At 39.6% G+C, this 22,337-nt stretch overlaps 1 protein-coding gene across 2 annotated transcripts in view; it reads left to right on the top strand.

The window, feature by feature from the left end:
* The window catches only part of Crebbp (CREB binding protein), a 128,547-nt gene that overhangs the window by 80,391 nt on the left and 25,819 nt on the right, over positions 1 to 22,337 (top strand). For both annotated transcript variants that reach the window (XM_063226394.1, XM_003477712.5), the window contains 12 exons: positions 1,079 to 1,181; positions 1,907 to 2,053; positions 2,820 to 2,937; positions 3,409 to 3,580; positions 3,900 to 3,944; positions 7,707 to 7,831; positions 8,443 to 8,631; positions 10,300 to 10,716; positions 12,722 to 12,901; positions 14,884 to 15,073; positions 20,861 to 20,979; positions 21,958 to 22,197. In XM_063226394.1, the coding sequence (XP_063082464.1) occupies positions 1,079 to 1,181; positions 1,907 to 2,053; positions 2,820 to 2,937; positions 3,409 to 3,580; positions 3,900 to 3,944; positions 7,707 to 7,831; positions 8,443 to 8,631; positions 10,300 to 10,716; positions 12,722 to 12,901; positions 14,884 to 15,073; positions 20,861 to 20,979; positions 21,958 to 22,197 (2,045 nt within the window). The remainder of the gene's footprint in view (positions 1 to 1,078; positions 1,182 to 1,906; positions 2,054 to 2,819; positions 2,938 to 3,408; positions 3,581 to 3,899; positions 3,945 to 7,706; positions 7,832 to 8,442; positions 8,632 to 10,299; positions 10,717 to 12,721; positions 12,902 to 14,883; positions 15,074 to 20,860; positions 20,980 to 21,957; positions 22,198 to 22,337) is intronic.

Raw genomic sequence — 22,337 nt, 5'->3', positions numbered from 1 at the left:
TTTTCTCTAAAGAGACATGGTCAGGCTCATGATGCAAGGGCAGTCTTTTCTGTGAAGTCATAGCTGCTGTGCTAGTTTTATTCTTTCCAGCAAAACCAGTATTTGAGACTCAAGATTCTAAAAAATAACCAGTTAAACTGTGCATGGGTAGTGCATACCTATAATTATCCCAGCACTTGGGAGGCTGAGACAAGAAGAACGCCACAAGTTTGAGGCCAGCCTAGACTACATAGTGAGTTCAGGACCAGACTAAACTACAGAGTGAGACCCTACCTCAAACAAACAGGCAAACAACCAATTAAAGTTGCCTTATGCAGTGGTACCTTGGTTCACTAACTTAATTCTTTTCACAATTTTGGTGGCAAACTGAATCAAATTTCCCCAAAGATCACCTTTGGATTCGATTCAGTTTGCATCTAATTCACTTTGCAACCAGAATTGTAGAAAAAATTGAATTCATGAATCAAGATACCACGGTATATTGCTTTATAGAAACTAACTGCCTTGATGGTCAAATTAATACTGTCTAAGAGACTAGGGTGAAGCCTACTACCCAAATTTTAATATGACTCCACTTCTGTTAATGGTGTAATTTGGGAAGATACTAATAACCTCTTTCTGAGTCTCAGCTTATTCTTACTTTAATAGGAAGATTGTAGACAAATAGCGCTCTGTATTTTTTCCTGTGTTTAATTTTTATGATTTTATAGTATGACCAAAAAAGGACACAAACTTGGTTACTCACCTAGTTGTCTAGAGTGTGATATTAATGAAGCAGAATCAAAGTTGGAGGTCCAAGTGGGATATTTATAATTTTCCCCACAGCCATAGAGTCCACTGAGGACACCAAAGCCTTCAGAATATGTCTTATTTTAGTTATTGAGTAGCGTGGGAAGAGTTGACAATAGTTTGTACAAGTTGGTCTCCATTTCTGAAAATATAGCTCCCAGAGTTCCTGCCATACTGTCTATTATTATAAATGACTCACATGTTTACGTGGTGACTTTTTACCTGTTAACAGAACTTTGAAGTATATATTATTAGCAAAGAGTTAATTAATTTCTCTTTGTCTTTAAAGGAAATAACCCAATGAACATTCCAGCAGGAGGAATAACAACAGATCAACAACCACCAAACTTGATTTCAGAATCAGCTCTTCCAACTTCCCTGGGGGCCACCAAGTAAGACACAGGTTTCCATTGACTCCTAAGTGAGGGACAGACAGACGTGAGAGTGGGTTGTGGTCATACACAACTGTGTGGTCTTTCTCAGGGTATGGGAAAGAAAATCCTTGAAAGCAAGTGTGTCTAACCAATATCCCACATAAGACGCTGGACAGTTTGTAATACGATCCCACAAGATAGTAAATTTTGTGATTTTTAGCAGTATTTTTCATGGCTTGGTCACATAGTACTCCATCATAGATTTCTTAGATGACAAGGGAACTGTGTCAGGGAAACCAGAGTACAGCACTAACTGCACCTCACTGCCACACAGACCATGCATTTGAAACCCATGGTGTATGAGACATAACTTGCACTTACAATACTTGGAGAATAAAATGTAATAATTACTGATAATGAAGGAAGTTTTACTATATATTTTATATGTTGCCCGAGACAATACCTCTTTATTCAGCAAGGCCCAGGCAAGCCAAAAGGTTGGGCAACTGTGCTGTAATGGGCGCAGACAGGACACACCACTGGCTACCATTTTTCATTTTTTTCAGTTACAAATGTAGAACAGAATAATTTGAACACAGTTTGAATTTTGTTGTACATACATTACTTGTTCCTCCTAATTTTAACTTTTAAGTCGCGTATGGTTGTAGAGCCTTACTTTGAGTCCATGTGAATCACTTGGGTAGCTAGATGAAGTATCCCTATGTTTTACCCTTCTTCCCCAGCCCATTGATGAATGATGGCTCCAACTCTGGTAACATCGGAAGCCTCAGCACAATACCTACAGCAGCACCTCCTTCTAGCACTGGTGTTCGAAAAGGCTGGCATGAACATGTCACTCAGGACCTGCGGAGTCATCTAGTGCATAAACTGTATGTACCCAGGGTCATATTGCAATTTTGCAGTAGATAACTGATTTTATTCCTTGTTTACCCATTGACTCCCAGATGACATTAGCCTGAGAGCTGCAGAGGGCTACTGGCTTGTTTTAAGAAGTCAACCCCTTGTTAGTAGAGCCCTGTGCAGGCCTGATTTCCCAGACACTTGGTACTTAGTGGCAGAGGTATCCACAGAGTACAGAGGGCTATGACCAGCAGCCTGATTTTGTACCTCATAGTTTTTTGGGATTAGCTCAAGACCTTTGCCTTCTCTTGTGGCTTAAAACCATAGTTTTGAGATCTCTGAGAACTCGAGGAGACTAAGTCCTGTTGAGTACAGATAGCACAGACATACAGTTTGATAACAGAAAGTATTTAATTTTCTCAAGCTAGGTATCTTAAATTGAAAGTGAAGTTAACTAGATTTTTTAGAGGTTTTTTTTGCTTATTTTGATCAATGTTTTTATAATTAGTTTAAAAATTAGAAACATGAAATCATGTTTTTCTTATTAGTTTAAAAATTAGAAACATGAAATCATGTTTTTCTTAAAATGACCCAGCACATATCAGTAATTGCAAAATATTGATGTGTAGATAATTTGAAGAGTCAAGAGTTGTTGCCTGCGTTCATTTCATGCATGAGAGATTTGGGGTTTTCCCCAACACCATACCATTCCAAGAGTGAGCCAGTCCTGCTTTTGTAGTTCTCATGTGACTACCTTGAAAGAAGAATGATAGGAGTATGTTGTTGTCCTTTCAGCGTTCAAGCCATCTTCCCAACCCCAGACCCTGCTGCTCTGAAGGATCGCCGCATGGAGAATTTGGTCGCCTATGCTAAGAAAGTGGAGGGAGACATGTATGAGTCTGCTAATAGCAGGGTAAGTCACTGGGCAGCAGTTGAGCCTGTGCAGCACCTGCAGTGGGAAAAATGGTATCATCTAGTTTGTGATCTAGAGTACGGAACCGGTATGATTTAGGGACTCGTCATATTATTACTGCTTTTGTCAGTGAATACCTGAGAAGAAGCTCAATTGTACAATGCGGTATGATAGTATTTAGCACTTACTGTTTGATAAATGCGGTGAAGTCACTGGGAATTGAGCAAGAATTTGGTCCTCTGATTTATCAAACCCATTGTATATTTACCTCTGCTAACTCAGTTAAAAAATTTGCCTACAGCTCAGTAGAAGAGCATCTGCCTAGCATACTCAAGGCCCTGTGTTTGATTTTCTGCACCAAAAAAACAAAGAAAGAAAGAAAGCCATTAGTTTGTCATTAGAACCAAAGAAACAGGCCATTTTTTTATTTACAATTTTAACTGCTTACCCTTGAATGTTTTTTCTTTTTAGGATGAATATTATCACTTACTAGCAGAGAAAATCTATAAGATACAAAAAGAACTAGAAGAAAAACGGAGGTCACGTTTACATAAGCAAGGCATCCTGGGTAACCAGCCAACTTTACCAGCCCCTGGGGCACAGGCTCCTGTGATTCCACCTGCCCAGTCTGTAAGACCTCCAAGTAAGAACTGAATTTCCTTCTATCAGCTTTTAGCCTATTGACTTGTATTTCTTGTGTTTGGAGTATATTTATAAGTATATGGAACTATATCTTCCAAAAGCCTGCACTGGGGATGTGATATGTCTGTGGTCTATGGAGACATTGAATTTCTCTTGTAAGGAGGCACTTTAAAGGGTGGACTGGCATCCGAATGTTTTTAGATTCACCGTGGTTTCCTTCAGGTTTGAAGTTCTCCATAAGAAAAACCTTATTATTGCATTAAAGGTTAAGTAACTACTGGGTTTCTGTCTCTTTTTTTTTCTTTCTTTTCCCAATATAGATGGACCCCTGCCCCTGCCAGTGAATCGCATGCAAGTTTCTCAAGGTATGTATTTATTGTGAATCATGTTTTAGTTTAACTTTTTTTTTTTTTTTTTTTTTTTTTTTTGGTCTTTTTCGTTTTTATCAGTACCAGGGATCAAACTCACGACTGCCTGCTTGCAAGGCAGGCGCTTATGCCACTGAGCTAAATCCCCAGCCCCAGTTTAACTTTTTAATAGCCATAGCATCTGTTGATTTGTTTTTTCTTTTCTTTGTATATGTTAATCTTTTCTTACTCTTTCCATTCCTTTTTTACTGATAAGGAGAATTCAGTAGTAGGAATAGTGCAAATCTATTGTGCTTGAAAGTAGTCCTTAGAAATTATAAGAAAGATACTGAAACAGATTAAAAGAACTGTTTAAAACTTTAATGAACAGGCAGGACATTACATTTCAGGAGAGTCCGTAAAAGAAGCATTCTAGATGCTAGTACGAGGCAGTTTTGATTGCTCAGGAGAGTGTGCAAACCAGCTGTAGGAGTGGCAAGCACTTGTTGGAACTGCTGTGAACTTTAAGGTATAAGACAAGCTGGCTGGTGTTTGCTTCAGGAAGCTGAGTACTAGATCCACACGAGGCTGGGGTCATGGTAGCTGTCTAAAATAACTGCTAAAGACTCTTTCTCAAGTCAGAATGCTGTGGTCATTTTTGCTTGGGCAAAGAGAGATTTAAACACCTTTTAGCTCATGACATACTGAGACCTGAGCAGTAAGGACATTTTTCCAGCTTGTAAAAATAAGGTGATAACATTATCGAGAATCTAAAGAAAGATTTGCTGTGGATATAGAGTAGTTTTGGAGAGGAAAAGAGGTTGTTTTAAAGTTTTAGTAGTCTTACTATTACTGAAATAGATGTGGAATAAACTTGTTGGTACTTGTTCAAATGAACAAGATTTCAGAAACCAAGAAGATGGAGAATGTGAACCTTAGGAAGGTGGCTGAGTGCCATGTTGGGGATGACAGGACTTTGATCTAGATAGGAAGATGGTACTTCTTTGAAATGTGATGAACATACCTCCCTGCCAGTATGACTAGGTCTGTGTAAATACAGATTTCTTTAAGTATTGTTTTCCAAGATCTGTACATCTTTTTCACTTACTTAGTTAACAAAATTCTCACAGGAGAAAATTTATTTTTGTTGTTATTGTTGCTATTATTAGTGTTGTTATTAGCTCTGGAAAATCCTCCATCTTTTGGTACTTGATCATTTGAGGGTGGTATTTCTAGGTAGTTACCAAGGCATACATATTGTTATGGCTTGTGTCTAGATGTCTGCCCAAAGCCTCATGCAGTCATAGGTGGGGCTTTTTCATGATGAGATCTAGAATCTGTGATGTTGAATGGATTCATGGTGCAGTGCTAGGCTGAAGAGCACCAGGATTGAGAGTGTGAGTGGTACCCATGCTGAGTAGCTTGGACAAGACATAAAGATTAGAAAGAGCTGTAGTGATCCTTTCTTTGCTTGCTTTTGGTGCCTTCTGCTTGCCAGTAACTGGTTTTATTTTGTGATACCCCTATGCCATGCCACCCTGCCTTGGAGCTAGCTGATTATGGACTGAAACCTCTACAAACTGTCAACTAAAGAAACATTTCCCCTTTAACTTTAGAGTGTCAGGTAGTTTGTCTGAGTAGTGAAAGAAAAGTGAGACAGAATTTGGTAACAGGGAATTGGGGGGTTGTTGCTATGACCATACTTGACCATGTAGTTCAGGAGACTTTGAGAGGCTGGCTTGTGGGAAGAACTTGGAAAGGTTCAGAGATTCTGGCTGAAAAAGTGAAGCTGGGATGCCTTTGGCTGTACTTGATGGGAAATTTTGGTGAGAGCTCAGGAGACCAGAAAGCTGACCAGAGTTCTGCCAGTAAAGACAAGATTTGGGAGATTTCTACTGGGGAGAAGGACTACATTGACTGTTGGAGTCCAGATGATGTGTGTTATGGCTTGGCAGAAAGTTTGTCCATGTTTTGCCAGTGTTCAGAGACTTTGCCTGAGACTGAGATTAAGGGCAGCAGAATAATCTTGCAGAAGAAATTTCAAAGCAGTTTAATGTTGAAGGAGTGTTACGAAAACTATAGGGGACTTTGAACCAGATTTATGTTGAAAGAGCGCAGCAGAATGACTTAAAACATTTTGAGTTTGACTGGAAAAGAAGTTCCAGCAAAGTTGTGAACTGCAAAGATGGAACAGAGATCTTGAATGCAGAGAGGAATTGGAGAATAGAAAGATGGCCTAAGGGAATAATCAGAAGCAGCAGGAAACTTACTGTCAACAACCTCAGAGTTGCAAAGATGATGGTGCTTTGAGTATGGAGCCCTAGAGCACCATGTTCCAGAGTGGCAGCAGCCTAGAGAAGCTGTTCCTCTAAATTTGGTTCATAGGCACTCATCCCTACAGCCAAGAGAGAACGAAGCTGCTCTAGCCAACGGCAGGCCTTGGCATCATCCATGTGGCCCTGGTTTTAGGTGCATGCAGAATGCAAGAGTTCAGAAGGCCTGAACCCAGGCAGTGTGCCCCAAAGAGGGCAGAGTGTGAAACCAAGGGTTCAGTGGAGACTTGAAGTTTGAAGAAGTCAGAAACATTGAGGGAAACTGCAAGGAGGGAACACAGCCAACCAAAGAGAGAACCATGAGAGCTACAACCACTGGACATGTAGTAGGAAGGTGGAGCCACCCAAGCCTTTTGGAGTTCACAACTTGCTACAGATTGCTGGGATTCCTGGAACTGAAACTATGGGATTTAATTCTGCTGGATTCTGGTCTTGCTTTGTTCTCATTCCTTGCTATCTTCCTGTTTGTAGCTTTTGGAATGGAAATGTCTATCTTGTATCATTAAATGTTGGAAGTGTTTAACTTTCTTTTCATTTGTGCAGGGGCTTACAGCTAAGAGTTTGCCTTCAGTCTCAGAGGAGACTTTGAACTTAGACTTTTCAGCAATGCTGAAACTGTTAGGACTTTTGCAGCTCTTAGAGATGGACTAAATGCCCTTTGCATAAAGTAATATGCAGGAATCTTTGGGAGGTGGTGGTGATCAGGGGTGGACTGTTATGGCTTATGTTAGTCTTACATATCCTTCACAGCCTGCTCACATATACAACAGTATCAAAGTATGCCTTCAGGAGATCTTAGTGCTGGTCAGATTAACTTGAATTGGCATATATTTAGAGCTCACAGTACACAGGGTTTGTTTAGTAAGAACTATCCAGTGCAGTCTGGACATGCAACCTGGCTGGCAAATTCTCCATGAGTCACATGATGTTTCTGCAAACTACTAGAAGTTGAAGATGAGAACCGTTGGTTCTTGCTACTTCCTATAGGCTGAGGTTCTTACAAAATTGAAACAGTGTTTTGAGTCTTAGCATAGATTTTGACAGTAAATGTAAACCCACAAGGAACTGAGGAGCCTAGGAGGATGGATACTCCTGCTTCAGAAGGCATTAGGTAAAGGTATATGCATATACTGGCCTTGGTCTCAAGAAACGTTGCCTCTGTAGATAGAAGGGAATTGTTTAGTTTGTTCACAGTGCCTTGTCTCCTATTTTGATGCTTTGTTCACATCAGCTCTGGTGGATTCATTCATTGTCTTTTTTCTCACTTCCACCCTTATGTCTTCTTATGTCTCTTCATGGATGCCATTCTCCCTCGATGTGAGAAAGTCTGTTGATTTAATCATCTTCTCTTCCTTATTGCTTTATTTTATTTATTTAGAGTTTATTTGGTGAGTACTATTTTTCTTGCTAGTGCTTTTCCTAAGGAACATTGTGGGTATATTTACAGGGATGAATTCATTTAATCCAATGTCCTTGGGGAATGTGCAGTTGCCACAAGCACCCATGGGACCGCGTGCAGCCTCCCCAATGAACCACTCTGTCCAGATGAACAGCATGGCCTCTGTTCCAGGGGTAAGTGCTTCTGGTGTCTCAGCTGTTGTCTAATTAGGAACTTTCTTTGAGCAGAAAATTTTGAATGTCATCTGAGAATCCTGTGGTACTTGTTCCTTTGAGTTGGGCTATGCTTTTGTGCTTTGTTTCTTTCATTTCTCATTTTTAAAGATCTTTATTGCAAAAGTGAGAATTCTTTGGCTGTTACTTATTTTTATTAGAATAACAAATCCATAGGAATTTGTGACTTTGTGAGAAGGAGAGCTTTCTAAGGATGAAGCAGCCAGCCAGCTTCAATACTTGGCCAACTGGAGATTGTCAGCATTTGTTGACTCAAGTTTGCCCTCCTGAGGCAGTTTTTAAACACTTCAGAAAACTAGTAAAAGGTGTGTTTGAACTTTAAATGATATGGATTGCTATTCAGAGAGCAATTCCAATTTGGCTCATTTGCAAGATTGCTTGAGAAGGCAAGGAAAACGTCTAGGAGTAGAGTGTTCTTAGTGGGTGGCAGTCTCTAGGACTAGAGCCATGTGCTGTGCACTGGCAGTGTGTAAGGCCTTGGGTCTTCGGTTGCACTGTTCATCTTGACCCTCAACTTCTCTACTGCATTTCTCCTGATCTTTTTCTCTTAGATGGCCATTTCTCCTTCCCGGATGCCTCAGCCTCCAAACATGTTGGGCACACACACCAACAATATGATGGCCCAGGCACCTGCTCAAAACCAATTTCTGCCACAGAGTCAGTTCTCATCATCTAGTGGGGCGATAAGTGTGAACAGTGTGGGGATGGGACAGCCGGCAGCCCAGACAGCCGTGTCACAGGTATGCTGTGGGGACTTTGGCTACCAGTGTTTATGTTGCAGCTTCCTGAAACCTGACTCTATTGCACAGAAATTAGAGTTCCGTAATATACATTTTATATTTTATGTATCAGCATCTATTCATTGTCTTCCACTTTGTCCTGTAGTTTTTGTTTAGGATTCCTCTTGTCCTCTCCAAATGAACTTAATGCAAAAAATAGAATGGATTGTGATTTTTTTGTCTTATGCACTGAAGTTTAACCTGTGATCCTGAGAGATGTTGGGATTTAGAGAGTTAACAGTTCACATCCCTTTTTTCTACCCTTTGGCAATACAGAAATTGAATCCAGGCCTTTTCCACTGAGCTGGATTTTTGGTGGGGAGAAGGGTGGAAGGTGACAGGGACTTGAAGTCACTAAGTTGTCCAGTCTGGACTTGAACTTCCACAACTTCTCATTACTCTAAAACAGATAAGAAAACCTTTGCTGTGAGGGCCCAAAAGAGTATTTTTCAACTTTCTGCCTCAGACTTTAATTTTAATTACCTAGCTCCACTGTTGTAGTACAAAAGCAGCCATAGACAACACATAAATGAATAAGGACTATTGACCTAGTGAAACTTTATTTGTGGGAAAAAGCAGCCAGCTTTGGCCCATACACCAACCTTTGCTCTAAAACAGTGATTTGGACTCATTTATTGGAAGGTGGACCCTTCACAAATGGAGGGAGGGAGGGAGGGAGAGAGGGAAGAAGGAAGGAAGGAAGGAAGAAAGGAAGACATTCCTTGTTCCATTATCTAAGCTATGAGTAGATGATGTAGAACATGAAACTGATAAACTGAGTGAATGCTGCTGTGTGTGTAAGTCATAAGTGGATTTTCTTTTTCCCCTTTTATTTTATTTTGGCATAAGTGGAAGTTGAACCCAGACCCTCACACATTGCAGGCAAATGCCCCAGCACTGAGGTATATCCACAGCCCTGTTTATGTATGTATGTAACAGTATTAGGGATTGAAACCTGAGGGTATGCAATAAGCTACATCCCCAGAGATTTTTGAATTTCTTAATATTTTGAGACAGGGCCTCACTGAGTCTCAGAGTAGATTTGAACTTGAGATTCTCTTGTCTTAGTCTCTCAGAATGCTGTGATTATAGGCATGTATCACCATATCTTTATTTTTTCATTTTGAGACACTATCTTTTGTAAACTCACTCTTTCTGCTCATTCTCCCAAGTAGTTGGGATTACAGGTATGTGCCACCCATGCCCAGAAAGCCAGAATTTTTGCCACTTAATATAGTTACGTAAACCAATGTATGAGAAATGTGTGTAGTATTAACTTTATTTGAATATACAGCCAGTGTTGATGGCACACACCTGTAATTCCAGGACTCGGGAGGTTGAGACAAGCAGATTACTTACTGCAAGTTCGAGGCCAGCTTGGCCTACAAAGTGAGTTCAAAGTCAACCCAAATTGTAGTGAAACCCTGTCTCAAAAAAAGATAAAAGAAAAAACAAAATACACGTTACTGTAAGTGCAAAACTTGATGAAGTTTTACAAACACAATATCCCTGTGAAACGAGCTAATCTCATTAAGAAACAATTAAGTTTTCATACATTTAATTCTTTAAGGTTCTGTCATGTTTTCAAGTGGAAGCAATGTTTGTAATGTACTATGTTTGTTTCCTTAGGGTCAGGTACCTGGTGCTGCTCTTCCTAATCCTCTGAACATGCTGGGGCCCCAAGCCAGCCAGCTTCCTTGTCCACCAGTAACCCAATCACCCTTGCACCCGACGCCACCTCCTGCCTCCACAGCCGCTGGCATGCCATCTCTCCAACACCCTACGCCACCTGGGATGACGCCTCCCCAACCAGCAGCTCCCACTCAGCCATCCACTCCCGTGTCATCTTCTGGGCAGACTCCTACCCCAACTCCTGGCTCAGTGCCCAGTGCTACCCAAACCCAGAGCACCCCTACAGTGCAGGCAGCGGCCCAGGTGACCCCACAACCTCAAACCCCAGTCCAGCCACCATCTGTGGCCACCCCTCAGTCATCACAGCAGCAGCAGCAGCCGACACCTGTCCACGCCCAGCCTCCTGGCACGCCGGTGAGCTCTTCAGTCTGTTGTCTTAAGGCCACTACTCTTGAAAGATAACTTTCAGGGCTGGGGATATAGCTCAGTGGCACAATGCCTGCCTGCCAAGCACAAGGTCCTGAGTTTGATTCCCAGTACAAAAAAAAAAAAGGAAAAAAAATTACTTTCCCATCACAATACTGCAGCATCTTGGTGCAACACCAAGAAGTATCTGAACTTGATGAACTGTGATGAGCTATGCTTTATATCCAGCATTGGTCTAAAAGACTGCATAGCAGGGGCTGGGGATTTAGCTCAGTGGCATAAGCGCCTGCCTTGCAAGCTGGCAGTTGTGAGTTCGATCCCCGGTACCGATAAAAAGGAAAAAGACAAAAAAAAAAAAAAAAAAAAAAAAAAAACACTGCATAGCAGCGTATGACTTCAGATGATCTCCCCTACTTAAAAGACTTTGTAGAAATCAGTAATTATTGAGGTATCATACCAAGATCATATGTAGAGTTTTAAAAATGTGTATTCCCATTATCTGTCCTAGATTAATGTCTTCGTAGTTTAAGCAGTTTTTCTACTGATGTTTTGTGGATATGATAAACACATCGTGGTCTTAATTCTATGTCTTTTGACCTGAGCATGGCTAACCTTTTTTCAGACAAGAGAAGACTCTTCTTTTTCATAGTGAGACAGCAGAGCCAGGTTTATGTCTCTTGGACCCAGAATGTCCCATTACGCATGGAGGCGGTGGCAGTAGAATCACAGCCACATGCTGCATTGTAGGTGCCCTTCAGGCCGGACTGTCCTTGCTGGCCAGGGTCTCAGGCTGTGCCTATTTTGGCTGTATCCCTCTCCCAAGTTTTCACTGAATTGTATCATTTTCTTACTATCCCGTCTCAGACTTCTCGCCTCCCAGAATATATTAACTTTATTCTTCAGTACCAAGAATATTTATTTATTTATTCATTTACCTATTGTACAGGGAATGGAAAACCTAGGCCATGTGCATGTTAGTCAAGCACTCTACCATTGAGTGCACCCCCAGCCCTAGTTTTTATTTTGAGACAGGATCTTACAAAGTTGCCCAGACTGGCCTTGAACTTGTAATTCTCATGCCTCAGCCCTCTGAATAGCTGGGATTAGAGACAGGCATGTCCCATTATGGCTAGCAGGATATAAAATTTATTTATTAAATGACAAAATTGATCCCAACCAAAATCCTAAAAAGTTACTACTATTTGTTTATCTACAAGGATGCATATGTAGTCATACTCTGTTATTCTGTTTTTGTCTCTTGCATTTTCTTTTCCCTTTTCCTTTCCTTCCCTTTTATTATATGGGTAAACCAGAGCAATCATACCCAGGCCCTTAAAAATGCTACCATTGAGCTGTGTCTCCCAAGTCCCTAAATAAGTTCTATTTACTTAAGACTTTATTGAGTAAACATGAAAAAAAAATTTTTGTGTGTGCTGGGATTGAATCCATATCTTTATATGTGTTAAGTACACATTCAACCACTGAGCCACACCCCAGCCCCAAGGCTTTGAAAATTTAGAGTATGTTAGTGGCTCCCTTTCTCAGTGTTTGCTTACTCCAGCATCATCACTGCCCTGCAGTTAACCTAGGCTTATTAGACATTCTGCTTCCCTGTGCACAATTGACTCTCTTCCTTTCATAACTACTTAGATGTTGGTAATAGCCTTTCACCATAAGCATGAACCTTATTGAGGGAATTAATGCTAAATAAGTAGGATCTATGACTTGGCTAGAAAACTTGGAGAAAATAATTTCATATTAGCATTTATAAGGCCAGTTTGTCTGGGTCTTCACTCTTCAGCTCTAGGAGCAAGTCATGTCTGACTAACTGACTTTCCCTAGAGCTGCCACCTGGTGACTTTTTTTCCTCAGTAGTGGCCTTATTAGCTTAGTTCTGAAAAATGCTAGCAAGAAACTGAAGATTGGATGAGCAGCAGAGTTGAAGGCCATTTATGTTGTCTGCTTTACAGAGAATGATTTTGCTTTCTCACAGCTTTCCCAGGCAGCAGCCAGCATTGATAACAGGGTCCCCACCCCTTCCTCAGTGACCAGTGCTGAAACCAATTCTCAGCAGCCAGGACCTGATGTACCTGTGCTAGAAATGAAGGCAGAAATGCAGGCTGAGGACACTGAGCCTGATCCTGGTGAATCCAAGGGAGAATCTCGGTCTGAGGTGGGTGTTGTTTGAAGTTAATCTGTGGCTCTCTGTGGAGATGTTATCTGCATGTCTCCTAAAGGAAATTGAGGGGAGGGGAGAAATGAGGTTTCCATGGAAGCCCCTGAATTTCATTTCAGTATCATGTTGGAACATGGATTCAAAAGAACATTGATAGTTCATTTCAAAATACGAGATGTGGCCATGTATTATGGCATATACCTATAACCCCAGTAGCTAAGGCAGGAGGATTAAAATTTGAGTCGTCTACTACAGTTTAGCAACTTATCATGACACTGTCTCAAAATAAAAGAATAAGAATGGCAGAAGATGTAGCTCAGTGATAAGGTCTTTGCGTCAAAACCCCCATCTCTCAGAAAAGAGGTGTGAACCATTCGGATGGTACATGTCTGTAATCACAGTTCTGGGGCAAGGCTGAGGCACTAAGATTGCAAGTTCAAGGCCAGTCTGAACTTACACAGTGAGAGCCGGTTTTAAGATGGAGGGATGGATGATCCCACCACTTAGGAGGAGGCAAGAGGATTGTTGCAAGTTCAGGATCAGCCTATGCTACAAAGTGAGCTGAAGAGCAACCTGAACTATATAGCAAAACCCCTGTCTCAAAAGGAAGGGGGAAAAAATGGATACATGGACAGATGGATGAATGGGAGAGTTTTACTTTACTTTGCCAAAAAGCACTGGTATTTTTGGTTTGCAAGCTTTTGGTTTTTGTGGTTTTGGGGGTTTTTTTGTTGTTGTTGTTGTTTGTGCATGTTTCTGGGGGTTTTTTTGTTTGTTTGTTTCAGTTTTTTTGAGACAAAAATCAGGCTAGCCTGAAACTCATGGCAGTCCTATCTCAGCATCTCAAGTGCTGGGATTATAGGTACATACCACCACGCTGATAGCTTTTATTTTAAATGTTTAAATTACTCAAAAAATCTTTAGGTTTCACTGTGTAATCCAGGCTGGCCTTAAACTCACTATGTAGTCCAGACTGGACTCGAACTGGCAGCAATCTTATTACAGATGTGCACCACCATGCCTGGCTTATAGCCTATTCATTGTCTTTCATTCATTTCTAGTTTTTGCTGGAGTGGTGAATTCATTCATTAACTAATTTCTGTGATAGAAACTAAAACATTGGTAGATCTTGAGCTGAGCTTAGCCTGTACATGTGTTTTATTTGTTTTTGTTTCTTTTTGGCTACGTAATATTTTAAAAGCAGGAAACCAAACTCTAGATTTCTGACTTTTTTTGAACACTAAAAAGCTCTGTCTCTGTCTTGTACTTAAATCCTTCTGTGGTAACTGTCTTGAGTGTGAGCCCCAACTACAACCTTTAGTAGTCACACATACCTTAAAGCTAGCTAAAGTCTCCACAATTCCTTGCTGTCTCACATTCTGCCTTCTGCCTTTGACCTAGGGCTTTAGATCCTTGCTCCAATTTTCAAAGATACTCCAAACTAGAAATATCTATACGTGAAAATAAAATAATTTACTACTGGGGATTTAGCTCAGCAGCATAAGTACCTGCCTGGCAAGTGCAAGACTGTGAGTTCAATCTCCAGTGCTAAAATAAATAAATAAAATAAAATAATTTAAAGTACTTCTGCACTTTTTTGGTGCTATCCAGGAATATCTCCACTGAGCCACCTCCCCAGACCATTTTTAATTTCTCATTTTGAGATAGATCTTGCTAAATTGCTTATGCTGGCCTTGAATGTGCAGTCCTCCTGCCTCAACCTTCTAAATAGCTGGGATTACAGATGTGTGCCACCTGACTTCACTCTTAAAATTTCTAATTCGGACTATAATTGCCCTGATGATGTATTGGTGATTCAGTGGGCAGCAAATACTTAATTTCTTCCTCTGGGAGAGAAAAGAAATGGTAAATGCACCTCTAACTCCTAATTAGGCTACAAGATTTTAGGAGCCTTCCAGAAAACTGAATTAGAAGTCTTTGATACTCACCTGTTGTCTGTGTTTCTGTTTTTCCTCAAGATGATGGAGGAAGACTTACAAGGATCTTCCCAGGTTAAAGAAGAAACAGACACAGTAGAGCAGAAATCAGAACCAATGGAAGTGGATGAAAAGAAACCTGAAATAAAAGTGGAAGCTAAAGAGGAAGAAGAGAGTAGTACTAATGGTACAGCCTCTCAGTCAACATCCCCTTCGCAGCCACGCAAAAAAAGTAGGTTGTGTTTTCCTTAATTTATAGGACTGTGCTGCCTTCCATCATACTGTGCTACACTGAGAATTTGAAAGCTAAAGCAGGAAAATAATTCTGTGTCCTCTTTTTGTCTTTCTTGCCCGCCACTCCCCATCAATTATAAGTTTCCCCCTTATAATTGATGACAAAAAGCTGAGAATGTACAGGGTTTGTGGCACAAATGTAAGATGGGCTGCAACCAAGAGCTGCTTTCTTTAGAGCAAGATATAAAGAACCAGTGAAAGATTTGAATAGGAGAATAACCAAAAGAACTGTGGGGTTTTTATTACTAGCAGCACACCTGTGCCCCAGACATGATAGGTTTCTCTTGATCCACTGAGGTAGTGCACACCAAGAGTTGGGACAGTGAAAGTAAAGGACTGCACAGCCTGGTGAACCTGCTACAGTGAATTAGGAAGATAGAGGGCTTAAGAAATTTAGGGTTCTTGTAAGAGCCAGCCAGCCATGCAGTGGAAATTAGGTGCAGCCTACTTGAGTTGTGTCCAGTGTTAGAAAATTTTTAGCAATGTGAGAGAGAACTCAAAAGTTCAAGGCTATAGGTAGATACTTGGATAGGACTACAAAGAAATTTTAGTAACTGACACTATGTAGCATCACAACTAGGAGACACCCCAGAAATCATGGAGAGTAACAGATCTCAGGCTTCTTTTTCTCTGAAGAATATTTTATTGTGTAGATTATCTACCACTGTTCTATTAGAAATTAAAACTGGGGACTGGGAATTTAGCCCAGTGGCACAAGCACCTACCTGGTAAGCACAGGTCATGTGTTCAATCCCCAGTACCAAAGAAAGGAAAGAAGGGAGGGAGGAAGAAATAAAGGAAGGAAAAAGAAAAAAGAAAGGGTACTGGGGAAAAAATTTAAATGTTCATTTAAAATAATCTGTCAAAAATTGCCATTCAGTGCCTTTTTTGAGAAATACCAAACAAAAATAGAATAATGGTATTTTATAATTTCACATTTTGAAGAATAATAGAATCTAAATGTACTTTTAAATCTGCTTTGTATTCATTCTGTTGTAATGTGTTTTTTGTGTTGAACTATGTGAAGAAAATCCTATCCCACTCAAATAGATTGTTACTAAATAGAATAGTTTTGTTTTGTTTTTTGTTTTTGAAGCAGGATTAATTCAGACTGGCCTTGAACTCAACTTGAATTGTGATCCTCCTGCCTCAGTCTCCTCAATGCTGGGATCACTGTTGTGTACTTCCAACCTAGCCTGGCGTAGTATTTTTATAGCTCTTTCAGATAATCTGGACATTTTTCTGTAATATACCACACCAAAATTCAGTAAGTAGAAAGTTCTTCAAGGTGAGCTACAGCCCAGAATCTGAATCCACATGTCAGGATTTTCATGAACTGCATGTGGCATCAGAACTCTTGAGTCTATCTTGTTCTTTGGTTTTTGTTTGGCTTTTGCTTTGTTTTGTCTTGTTGAGATAGGGTTTCTGGGATGCCGTTCGGGCTGACTTTGACCTCACAAGCCTAGGCTGACCTTGAACTCACAGAGATCCTCCTGTCAGTCTCCCAAGTGCTGGGATTACAGGCATGCACCACTGCACCTGGCTTCTATCTTATTCTTTGAGTGGATCTTTTGTCCTTGAGAGAGAGGGAGAGAGAGAGAGTGTGTGTGTATCTGCCTGCCTGTCTGTCTGGTCTGTCCAATAATCAAAAGATGATGTTCATTTGGAAAGTAGTAGTTCACTGAGTTGTGCAGGTTTTCCAAGTGTTAACATACTTTATTCTGCAATATTTTAAAAACCCCAAAAAGCAAAAGATACACATTCCTTCATACAACTACCAGTGTCTTCAAAGGGCTTTAAAATATTTAAGAAGTGTCAAGTTAATGAAGCAGATGCCAGTTTCCCAAAGCTTGTAATTTTGAGTTTTGTTTTTTGAGGCAGGGTTTTTTATTTAGTTTAAGGTAGCCTCAAACTCACAGCAGTCCTCTTGCCTCAGCCTCCTGAATGCTGGGATCACAGGTATGAGCCGTCATGCCTGGCTCCAAAACTCTAATTTCATATGAAAGCTCAAACTTTTATCATTGGGAATAAATATGCCACCATCACTTATCCTTTAAGTAACTGATCCATTTAGTTCATTTTTGAGAAAATGTCTGCTATATCCTACAACTCAGTTATACAAAGTGGGCAGCTAGCCAGATTAGATTTTTTTGTTTTGTTTTAAAATCAGTACCAGGGGTTGAACTCATGACTGTGCACTTGCAAGGCAGGCACTTATGCCACTGAGCTAACTCCCCAGCCCCAGATTAGATTTTTTGATTATAAGTTGTTAATCCACTGTGTAGAAGAATGAAAAAATTATTGACTAAATAATTATTTTCTTATAAAGAAATTATTCAAAGAATACCAGATGCTCCTTCATCTCTTTAAAAGAGAAGAAAAGGAGTTAGCAGAAAGCAAGGATGTATGTGTTTCCAAGGCTCCTGGAAGGCACATTTGTTCACAAGATCAGGCCTGTGTGCTGTTGAATGCTAGGCAGTGTGTACCTGGGAAGTGTGTTTGTATTGTCTTTTTTTTTTTTTTTTTTTTGGTTTTTTTCCTTTTTATCGGTACCCGGGATCGAACTCACGACTGCCTGCTTTCAAGGCAGGCGCTTATGCCGCTGAGCTAAATCCCCAGCCACGGTATGTTTGTATTTTCATCTGCACACCTGGACTTCAAGCAGCAGTCTAAGGACTACAGCAACCAGATGTCCTAAAGAGGAAGCAAATCTGCCAGAGAATGTTGGGGAGACCTCGTGGGTCCCTGCCTCTTTTATAAGAATAAACCCTGAAAATTTCTTGGGGCTGTTGTTTGCATCTCTAAAGTGAAGTTGTTAGGTTGGATTTCTCCTTTAATCTGATGGACATCAGGTGGTGCTTTCCGTGTTTTGGTAAATTAAATTCCTCCATCCCACTGCTGAAAAAATAAAATGGTGACAATCTGATACCCAGTGCACATTGCCAACTGGAAGTTTAAATGTTTATAGTTTTTATTTAGTACTAGGGATTGAACCAGGGCCTGCATCCTGAGCTACATTCCCAGGCCTTTTCTTACTTTTTTTTTTTTTGTTGTTTCATTTTGTTTTGTTTTTATTTTTGGTTTTGTATTTTGAAATAGGATCTTTTTTTTATTTATTTAAAGAGAAAAAGAAAAAAAAACAGAAAAAGGGTACAAGTTATACAGAATTTCAGAAAAAATAAACAGTAGGAAATCACTAGTTAATAGATTACATATTGTCATCTTAGAAATAGTTATTCAAGTTACAAAATTAAAGCATATAAAGTGGACATTCAAACAGTGAGACTGCAAACAGTTCTGTTCAATGATCCAACAAAACTCAGTAATATGGTTATCTATCTTATATACTTAAATATACATGCAGTTATATCCTTTAGAGCACTTTCTTTTCCTCTCTTTTGTACAGTGACAATTACACATTTTGGGTTTTATTACTCCCACAGTTCTTATTACTTTTTTTGAAGAGAATAAAACCAAACATGACATAACAAAACACAGTCAGTCACATCAAAAGAATGGACATAATACATACTGTAAAAACAAAATACAAAGTGATCAACATTGGTTACCATAATGCCACTTACTATCTTAAAAAGAATTACCTATATCATCAGTTATAATAAAATTGAACAAAACAGTACAGAACAAAACCAATAAAACCAAAACATTGGCGACATTACAGGACTTCAAAAGAAGATAATAGTCAAACCAGAATGGGCATCATAATGAATCTTATTGTCTTCACAGTTGTTGCCTATACTTTCGAACTTGGTACTATCAAGCAAAACAGAATAGAGGAAAATCAGTCAAAACAAGGTGGTGAGAGCAATACAGTGTTTCAAATCAAGTGAATAGGAAATCAGAGTGGGTTACTATAATATATCCTGCTACTTTTTTTTATTTTTCCCTTAATTAAAAAGATAAAAAAGTAAGTAATAAAAAAAGGAGATTGAGATAAAAGAGGGCATAACAACAAAACAGCATAGGTCAAAACATAACCATTTAAGCAAAATAGTGTTTCACCACAAGATATCCCAACATAAAAGTAGTTACTATAGTGTCTCTTTCCTTGAAATCTTTGAGTTATAACTTCATATACTGTAGCATCAAACATATCAAGACAATGTAAAGCCATGCAAGAGAATGACAGTATTACAGGGTATTTAGAACCAACTAACAGAAAATGAACAATGGTTTTTGTATAATCTCCTTGTCTATAAAAGTTTTTGTTTATATTATCACATACAATAAAATCCAATAAGATACAACATGTTAAGACCAATGGAGACAGGAGAACAAAAGCTTGATGGGACTTCAAAACAAGATGATATTAAATCAACAGTAGCTATTATGATGTCTTGTTTTCTCCAAAATAGCTTTTCCTACCATCCAACCTTCTCTGCCTCATTTCTGTTGAGCTCTTTTTCTGTCATTAGTTGTCAGTTTGTCTTCTTCATTTTGCTTTCTGCTCCATTCATTGTGGCCTCTCTGCCACTATTTCTGGAAAAGAATATCCTGCAGTATTCTCTGTAGAGTTGAATTGGTGGTTGCACCTAGGAATTCCCCTAGTTCCTCTTCATCCTGGAAGCACCTTGTTTTTCCATTCTAGGGACAGTTGTGCAGGATATATCTATCTTGGCTGGAGGTTATTGAGATAGGGTCTTGCTATGTAGTTCAGACTGGCCTTGAACTCACTATGTACCCCGGGGTGGCTTTGAACTTGTGATCATCCTGCCTCATTCCTCCCAAGTGCTGGGATAATAGGTGTATGCCACCATGCCTAGCCCTTATTTCCTTTTATTTTGAGACAGTTTTGCTGAGTTGCCCAGATTGGACTGGAACTTGATATTCTGCTGCTTCAACATCCTAAAGTACTGAGATTACAGGCATGCTCCACAGCACCTGGTTTTAATCTGATTTTTAAATTACAGTTTATCATGTATTGTAGAAAATATTTTAAGAAGATGAAAAACACAAAGAAACTTCATGCTACTTACCATCTAAATCTTCATAATTCCTTTTGACACATTTACCTCTGATCATTTTTCTATGGAAAGGAGTGAGAGCCAAATGGGGTCATGACATTCCCCACTGCTAACTCAGTTGTCTCTAGCACTGTTTTATCAAGCATTACTTTCTATGCCAAACCCATTATATAGATACAGATATCTTCGTGAAATATTTGATAATATTCTTGTATTGTTGACAAGAAAGGCTATTAGGAAATGTGATAGCTAAGAGGTTGGTGCAGTGGACATCTGTAACTGGGATGGAGTGTATTTCAGGAAAGTACTTGCTTTTATAGTTCAATTACTATATACATTTCTTTATTCGATTTTAATACATAATCATTTATCTCAGGTGACCTAAAAGTGTCATTGGAATTTTTAAAGGTGAGCTAATGAGATTGCTTGACTTAGCAGTTTGATCAATGAAGCAGGTTTTGGAGTTAGCTCCAAACTTTAAGGTTGAAAATGGTTTCATTGAAGAGGCATATTTCTAGTGTTGTATTTGCCTTACAACACGAATGTAATTTTTTAAAGTTACTGTATTTGCAGAAGCTCTGAATTATATTTGTAGTCCATGTGCTCTTAAAATGGTAAGTAAGAGCTGCTGAAGTGTCTGGGAAGTATCATGGCTGGGAGGTAGAACCCACGCAGGGTTCCATTTTGAATATGTCTGATGTCTGTTGTGTAATGTCTCTTCTGATGTTTTCTGCCTGCAGTCTTTAAACCAGAAGAGTTACGCCAGGCACTCATGCCAACCTTAGAAGCACTCTACCGACAAGACCCAGAATCCTTACCTTTTCGCCAGCCTGTGGATCCTCAGCTCCTGGGAATTCCAGTAAGTTATTAAGGAAAAATATGGTGTAAATTTGAACTGGTTTTTTTGTTTTGTTTTGCTTTGTTTTTGGTCTTTTTGAGGCAGAGTTTCATTGGGCAGTTCAGGCTGGTCTTGAACTCACTTTGAAGCCCAGGCTGGCCTAGAACACAGAGCAATCCTCCTGCCTCAGCCTCCTGAGTGCTGGGATTACAAGTATGCACCACTATCCCCGGCCTGAACATTTATCCCTTAAGATTGGATAAATACTCTCTTTGCATTGAAAATTTTTCTCCCAGTGCAAAAAACTGTTGTCTGTTAATGGTTATCAGTGGAAATGTTTGCTATTCAGTTTTGTCTTTTAAGCCCCAAGGTATAAGGTAGGAGATATGAAGAACAGGAAGTATGCACTGGGTCTGTTACATTTCCTCAAGGCTTCATTTTATATTTGGGGCTTTGTGTAAGACTTTGTCAAAAAGAATTGACTTGAGCTGGACCTGATGGTACAGGCCTATTACCCAAGCATCCTTGGAGACTGAAGAAAGAGGATCACAAGTTTGAGCCCAGCTGGAGCAATTTAAACCAAAGTGAATCTTGATAAGTACATGTTGTCTGATAAATTTGCTCACAATTTTAATTCACTGAATTAAAACTTCATTTAAAGTATTTTTCATAAAAAAATTTTTTTTTGTACCAGAGATCGAACTTATAACTCTGTGCTTGCCAGGCAGCTATTTGTGCCGCTGAGCTAAACCCCCAACCCTAAAAATATTTGATTAAATATTTACCATTATTTTTTCTTAATTTTATCTTTGAAGTAAATTGGTCATACTTGAACATACCAGCTACAATTTTAATGCATCAAATCAGACCAATTTCATTTCTTATTATTGGGTAATTATTCTGGCGCATTCTGTTTTTAATTATATGTGAAGATAAAGCTGCCTTGGTTGACAGTAAAATTTGAGGGATCCAGTAGACTGAAACCATTTTGTTTTTAAGGATTATTTTGACATTGTGAAGAATCCCATGGACCTTTCTACCATCAAACGGAAGCTGGATACAGGGCAGTATCAAGAACCTTGGCAATATGTGGATGATGTCTGGCTTATGTTCAACAATGCCTGGCTCTATAATCGTAAGACGTCCCGGGTCTATAAGTTTTGCAGTAAACTCGCAGAGGTCTTTGAGCAAGAAATTGACCCTGTCATGCAGTCCCTTGGATATTGCTGTGGGCGCAAGGTACTGTCTTAACATTTTTTGGGGAAATGAACTTTCCTGGTTAGTACAGCCAATAGATAAGATGGAAGACTCATTCTAGCTACAAATGTATGTGGTTAAATGAACAGTTAAGAGGTAGTCCGGCCTTTTATGCCACAGTT

Source organism: Cavia porcellus, unplaced genomic scaffold (genome assembly GCF_034190915.1).
Source record: "Cavia porcellus strain 051 isolate PalLab524CR breed Dunkin Hartley unplaced genomic scaffold, mCavPor4.1 scaffold_16, whole genome shotgun sequence".
Lineage (NCBI taxonomy): Eukaryota > Metazoa > Chordata > Mammalia > Rodentia > Caviidae > Cavia > Cavia porcellus.
Note: the sequence above shows the minus strand (reverse complement) of the source record. Positions and strands in the feature narration are given on the sequence as shown.